This window comes from Microtus ochrogaster, chromosome 16 (genome assembly GCF_000317375.1).
Source record: "Microtus ochrogaster isolate Prairie Vole_2 chromosome 16, MicOch1.0, whole genome shotgun sequence".
Taxonomy (NCBI): Eukaryota; Metazoa; Chordata; class Mammalia; order Rodentia; family Cricetidae; genus Microtus; species Microtus ochrogaster.
This window is the reverse complement of record NC_022018.1, coordinates 62,092,430-62,099,852: the sequence shown is the minus strand read 5'-3', so window position 1 is coordinate 62,099,852 and position 7,423 is coordinate 62,092,430. Positions and strand designations below refer to the sequence as shown.

The window sequence follows — 7,423 nt, the reverse complement described above, 5'->3', positions numbered from 1 at the left end:
ATTTAACTAGGTACTGGGTAAGTGAAGGCACAATCCACACAATTCCTACAAATTATTTAACTAGGTATCGGGGTAAGTGAAGGCACAATCCACATAATTCATACAAATTATTTTAATTAAAAAAAGCATGTCCAACAGCTTCCAAATAAGGACAGGGAGACAGCTTCCTGGCATAGACTTCAAAGAGGGGAATTAGGCAAAGGACATATGATTCTGCTAGTTTCTAGGTGACAAGCTGCACCTCCCCCACGCTCAGGCTTAGAAGCCGGGGAGCTGGTGAGCTGTTCAAATCCCACAAATTCTCAAATACCTACACATTTACCTTTCTTCTTTCCTAGCTATCGGAGGGCCTGGAGCATTTGCTGGAGAGATGCAGAAGTATGGAAAATAAACCACTGAGGGCAGCTAGGTGAGCTGTGAACTTCTCCGAAGTGCTCAGATGGCATCCTGATCTGGAAGAGCAGCCGAGACACTACAGGTACAATGGACATGAGAACCTGGGCAGGGGGAGGTAGCAGCGTTTCAGGGGAGGGAAGTCAAATCCAGTGTAACTACTGCAGCTCTAGGCCAGAGCTTCACCCATAATATCCCGTCAGATGGTAGCTTAGAGGGGCTGAAAAACAAGTCTTAGGTGAGCTGGGAAAGAGGCAAAGATAACATTCCAGTGCACACACAAGACTAAATAAAGGGTCAGGGCAGTGCTACCCATGCCAAAAGGGAAGCATCAGTGAGAATGAGCACAAATCACATGAAGAGAGGGGCAGAGAGAAGCTAAAAGAAAAGGAACTCAGCTCTGAAGAAAACATAACCCAAGGATCATGGAACAAATGTCTCACCAGGAAAACAAACAAAAAACAGCAACAATAACCAAAAACGAAAGGCCAAAGACAAGACAATAAAATGAAAAGAGATTCTAATCCCGGGAAAGAAAACTAAGGACCGTAATAATACCATTTCAGGAACAATAATCTTTTCTAAGAACAAAGCAACGAGCACTGATGAAAATGACGTTAAGTGTGAGGGATGCAGTTTAACCGGGTGAGAGCTTGTGACCAGGTGCAGTGATGCTGCAGGCCTGCAAGTCCAGCCCTTGAGAGGTGCAGGCAGATCAGACCAAGGTTGTCTCAGCTCCGTTAGGAGTTTGAGACCAGCCTGGGTTAACTGTCTCAAAAGAAAAAGAAAAGGAGGGCTAATAATGAAGAACTGCTTGAGAGAAAAATGGGATAAAGAAGAGGAAGATGAAAGTGATTATCTACTAATGTATGTGTCCCAGAAAGAAGACATGACAGAAAACTCAGAATCTTACAAGGGGAAAAGAATGAGACCAAAGATGAGTTGAACTCAAGCGTGGTAAAGCAGGCCTGTACTTCTAGGAGGCTGAGGCAAGAAGAGCACAAATTCAAAGCTAGCCTGGGCTACACAGCAAGCTCTTTTCTCAAAACATAAGACAAAATAAAACATACTTTGTTAGGCTGTGGTGGCCTATGCCTTTCATCCTTGCACTCAGGAGGCAAAGGCGGGGAGATTTCTGTGAGTTCGAGCCAGTCTGGACTGCAGAGAGTGTTCCAGGACAGCCAGAGCTACACAGAGAGACCTTGTCTCGAAAAACAACCAACCAACCAACCAACCAACCAACCAACCAACCAACCAACCAACCACCAAACAAAATGAAAACAAAGCATACTTAAGATGATTTGTTTTTTAGAATAGAATCTAAGACTATTCTAAGTGCTTTCCAGGGAGAAGGAATAATGGAAGATCGTGCACACCAGGAAGATCGTGCACAGCAGGAAGATCGTGCACACCAGGAAGATCGTGCACACCAGGGCAAGCGAGATGGCTCAGCAGGGAAGAAGCTCGGAGTAGAAGGGGAAAACAGACTCCACAAGAGTCCACTGCACTCCATGTCTTTACAGGGCACACCCAACACACACTCCCTCTCTCTCTCCCTCAGTTTAGTAAAACAATTCTTTGAAACAATCGTGCATACACATTCCCTTTTAGTTAAATCACTGAATTCAAAGATAAAAATTTCTTCTGCCGTCTACATGATATAAACAGGGAAACACAGGCAACTTTCGAAAGTTTCTCAGCAGTGATGAATCAAGAAGGCAGTTGAGCAATATCTATCGAGTTCCAAGGAATAAAGATGTGGCCCAGGAATATGTAAACCTAGCTATTTTGTGATTCAAACACAGACAGGAGACATGCATTCCCAAGCAGGAAAAACTCTGAAACCACACAGCCTGGGAAGCTGCAACTTGAACATCAATTTGATAATGAAATTGAGCCAACAAAGAGCTGAATCAAAATAAAATATTCATGAGTCTAGAAGCATGGGTAAGTGGTGGCAAATACTAAATCCTTTATGCTGGCAAAGCAAACCTCAGCAAGTAACAGTAACAGCTAAAAATGTGAGAATTGGGGAGATAACAGAAGCATAGTGCTGCTTGTTTCCTCTTTAAAAACCAACCAACCAACCAACCAACACAGCGATTCTGCTTTTGGCTTTTTTTCATTCTGACTTTGGCCAGCCTGGAACTCACTCTGTAGCCAGGCTGGACTGAGACTAAGGGACTACAGCAGTGCACCTCCTCTTCCCCAGGAACAAGCGTGATGGGAAGTCACACTTGGAATCACAGTACAGCATCTGCAGCAATGTCTCACCAGAATCACCTAGCAAAAGCTTTCTCTCACACTGTCATGAACCCAGAATGCTCATTTCAGTTTCCTTTCCCCTAAACTTGGGTGAATGAATCTTAAAAACACATACAAGCCAGGAGGCAGGACAAACAGAGTCAAGGCTAGCCTGGACTACAGCATAACACTTTGTCTCAAAGAGCAAACAAAGCAAAATAAGAAAAAGCAGAAGCCAACAAAAGTTGACAAGCACACAGGCACACAGGGAATCAGCGAGAATGGAGAGGCAGGCAATCCTGCAGAACAGAGTAGGTTCTAGAAATGCTGATCAAAGACTGAGAAGCCATCTTGAGGACCCAAGTACAGCTCTCCAGCACCCATGTAACAAGCCAGTGTAGACGGAATGCTGCAGATACACGCCTGTTGCTGGGGCAGAACAGTGGGCGGGGCTCCACCCCACCAAGCTGTACAGTACAATGGCAAGTTTTATTTACGTATATTTTACTATAAAATCTGAGCAAAATGTAAATTTTCAAAAGGCATGTAGGCCCCTGAGCTGGCTAGGTGATGGCTCTTGATGCTTAAGCCTTATGACTTAAGTTCAGTCCTGAGACCCACATGGGAAAAGGAGAGAGCATGTTGCTCTCTGACCTAAACATACATACACATACACTCACACACTAAATAAAACAATGAAAGAATGCTATTCAACAGAGTAAAATGGCAAAACCACTTAAGTTAAAGGGTTTTTGCTGCTGTTTTGGGCACTGTTTTGGTGTGTTTACGTGTGTATTGTGTGCGAATGTGTGTAAGTGAGCATGCCTGCACGTGAGGAGGCCATAGTGTTTGTTTTGGTGTGTTTACATGTGTGTGTTGTGTGCACATGTGTGTACGTGAGCATGCCTGCACGTGAGGAGGCCATAGTGTTTGTTTTGGTGTGTTTACGCGTGTGTTGTGTGCACATGTGTGTACATGAGCATGCCTGCACGTGAGGAGGCCATAGTGTTTGGCGTCCTCCTTTAACGCAGTCACCTTTCTGCCCTGGAGATGGGTTTTTGTCTTTGGAGTGTGGGTTTCATTTTTCTCTGCTGGACTTGTGGCCAGCAGGTCCCAGTGATTCCCCTGCCTCAGTGCTATGTTACAAGTGTGCATGGGACCAGAGTGCTGCGCGGGTGCTGGGAATTGAACTCTTGTTTTCATGCTTGCACATAAGTACTCTGAGCTGCTGGCCAGGGCGACTCTGAGGTGGCAGCACCAAAAGGAGACACCTTGTCCAGATGACTCCAGCAGGACCGTTTGGTTTCATGAGCTCACTCAGTCCGCAACTACTTACGTGATGGCAAACAGCTGGGGGCTACAGCAGGTCCCTATGCTGCCAGGAGCTCACCTGCTCCAAGCATCCATCCTTTGAGTCTACATCAATAACCCACTTCTCCCCATCAATATAACTGTAAATCCCACCCTTTCCAGTGCTGATGTACTCTAACCCCTAGATGCTTCAGCCTCCCCAGCTGTGTGCAGTGAGTTCACCGGGATCCCATGCATACCTGCGAAAGGATCAACTGCCCATGAAACAGGTGTACAAATTTTCTTAAAAACGAAAAGTAAGTTTCCTTTCCAAGTGTTCTGGCTAGGAATCGGAGAAGGAAGTAGCCCTGGGAGAAAAAAAGAAGACAGACAATAAGCTGGCTTCAGGGGTCATCGCAAAATTGCTTACATCAATCAGTGCCATGCACTGGTGCATCCGGAACACGCTGCCTTCTCTGGCTCAGGTGAGTGGGCCTGGAAATGCAGAGTGGACGTCAGAGCCACCCAGCTCGGGCTCTACAGGACAGAAGAGGCCCAGAGCTTTCCCACCCCAGGTCCAGGTGCCACCTGCTTTAGTCTCTCCTTGTCTGCAGCAGGGAACTGGGCTTCCTCAGGCTGAGCCTTGTGAACACAGCCTTGTTTAGAGGCTTCTAGAGTGCTGACCTGTGAGTACCCAGTCTGGGCTCCCTGAGACGCCATTACAGAGGTGGAGACCCTTTATCCTGCCCCAGCCACGTTCCTCATCCTGCTCAGCTCTATGGCCTCAGGAGTGCTGTTCTGTAACAAATGGCCACAGCCATCCGCGGGCTTACCTTTAAGTAATGAACCTGCATGAAGCCCTTCTCTGGGTTGAGTCCATGCTTGACAACGGACGCGCCTGAAGAGCTCACATGGCCAGTGTCCTCTTTGTTGGGTCTAGGACAACACAGTGATCACGTGTCTAAGTACAGTGCTTTCATGCCCACCTGGAACATCACCTCTCATCTCTTATTTTCAAGCTTGTGCGGCTGTGCTGTCCTTCAGGTCAGCAGTTCCAGATATAACTGAAAACAGTTTACATTGCAAACACACACACACACACACACACACACACACAGTCAGCAAGAAGGATTTACACTCAGTCTGGCAAACTGAGGCCAGTTACTGGCAATATTTTAAGGCACCTTATCCAAGATGAAAGCCTGCCAGTCCCTCCAGGAATCTTAAGCTCCAATATGAATTATTTATCAGTGCAAACCCTTTCTTGGTGAGGAAGCTGAGCTGTGAAGTGCAGTGGCAAATGTACCTCACTTGGTAAAGTGTGTGCGCATGTGCGTGTGCGCGTGCATGTGAGTGTGTGTGTGTGTGTGTGTGTGCGTGTGTGCATTTGTTAAATGTAGAGAGCCCTAATGTTTTCATCTCAAGAGCTACATTTAATAATTAAGTATCCCTTAGGACACATATGCATCCTGAATCCACTTGACAAACACAAAAACAAGCACAGAATAGGTCCTAAGAAGCTCTTGATTTGGGGACAGGTGGGGACATTTGGGATGATATACTCATTTCATACATGAGGTCTGTACCCAGGGTGTGATGCTTTGCTGTGGGCTTGTGGTGTCATGTAAAATAAACCAGTGTCTCATTATCCAGCAGGGTATGTTCCACCGCAAGCTCAGCTTTAAGGCTTCTCCTCCTTTTTCTTTAACTTCCCTATGCTGAAATGTACCAGATCCTCTGAGGCTCTTCACATGGTGAGACCTCAAGAACAGCTAAGAGCAAACTAAGTGACAGAAGAAATATGTAGCTTTCTGGGCCTCCTGGACAAATGCTGCAGAATGTGTTAGTGCCAGGCGAGGGGAGAAATGAAAGGCGGAGGAGCAGAGCGCCAGGACAGCGGTCTGAGCAAGGTGGGTGATTATCAACTTTTCTTCTTTGTCTTCTGTGACTGCTGAGGTCAGTCTCACTGTGCTGGCTCAGGCTGGCCCACAGCCCATCTGTGGACAGGGCTGCCTCTCCTACCTCCTGAGGCTGCTCAGAGTGATGCACCACCACACCTGACTTCAACTTTCTTCCTGTTATCTAGTGCTCACCAAAAAAAAAAAAAAAATTTGCAGAAGCTTTCCAACCATCAATTTATTAACTAGTAAAATGGAAGTAAGTCTACTCACATTTCTAGGTCCTAGGCAGTCCCCACAAAATGGTGATAAATATAAATAATTACTTCTTTAATATAGTAAGCTATTTTAACTGTGTTACAAAAAAGAGTCCCTTAGTAAGTCTTAGTAGAATATCCCAGAACATAGCTCTAGCAGACACAAGGCTAGCAGGTCCCTGAAGCAAGGGCATTAAGAAGGAGCAACTCTGGGAGCTGACTTCAAAGTCTGAATTTGTCTCCTGCCTCCCCAGTTGACTTACATGAACACACTTTAGAATCACCCACCCCTTTTGTCTTCATGAGTTCTCTGACATGCCTCAGCTAAGGCCTCTGTTCTTAGCCCTTTTCAAGACCAGGTGATTGACTATTTGGATGAGGAAATCCCATCACCCTTCTTGGGAAGGACAGCTTCTTAAGAAGCCTAGTGAATTCACATCAGGATGCTCAGCTCTTACGGTGAGACTACTGAAGGGAGGAGGAGGCAGTGATGCACACCTCTGTTCACAGCTGCCTTTCAGCTTTCCAATTATACCTTTAATGGCTGCCTAAAGATGTCCTTCTGTAAAACCCTCTCTCTCAATCTCTTCTCTCCTCTCGAAATGAACAACGGTTTAGGCAGATCTTCTGTGTTGTCAGCAGCCCTACCACATACACAAGTCCTCAGAGATTTCTCGTAAAGTGCACACAGAGTTAGGGCAAGCAGGGCACAGACAAGTTCTGCGAGACTCCGGAGGAGGTTTTCATGAGAAAGGCTTTCCATCGGCAGAGACCATGAGCTTCTGTCTCTGGGATACCCACCACGTGTTCACAGAGACAGCTCTATGCAGCTACAACACAGAAAAAGCAGGAGCCACATCTAGTCTGCCCCTCACGATCACACAGAGGAAACTCACACCCACCAGGATCGCTGGCCTCTGGAGCAGTAGGAACCTTAAGGAGGGTGAAAGAGGTTAAAAGTGAGGCTTCTGAGATGATCACAGACCATTTCCATGTGACTAGGAACTTCCTGGAGTACTCTAGCAAAGATGTGTGCACTTTATTGCATGTGTTTCATTTCAATTTAAAGTTAAGGAAAACCTGAGCATTCAAGATGAATGCCTGAAACTCCAGTATCTTGAGGCTGGGGTAGGAAGAAACAAAGTTTGAGGCCAGCCAGAGCTACAAAATGATATTTTATTTCAACAAAAACCAACCAAATAAATGAAATCCTAAAAAGGAAAAAGAGTTAAGAAAAAGAATATGCAAATAAAACAGTCCCCACCTTTCCTCCCAGATCAGGGCACACCAGTGTAGAAAGGTGTCTGCTCCTGTGTGCACAAACACAGTCCCCACCTTTCC

General features: G+C 46.0%; 1 protein-coding gene across 1 annotated transcript in view; it reads right to left on the bottom strand.

The window, feature by feature from the left end:
• The window catches only part of C16H9orf3 (chromosome 16 C9orf3 homolog), a 233,523-nt gene that overhangs the window by 97,416 nt on the left and 128,684 nt on the right, over nt 1-7,423 (bottom strand). The window contains exons 7-8 of the mRNA XM_005355323.3: nt 4,761-4,863; nt 4,188-4,295 (exon numbers count right to left, since the gene is read on the bottom strand). Coding sequence (XP_005355380.1) covers nt 4,188-4,295; nt 4,761-4,863 — 211 coding nt within the window. The remainder of the gene's footprint in view (nt 1-4,187; nt 4,296-4,760; nt 4,864-7,423) is intronic.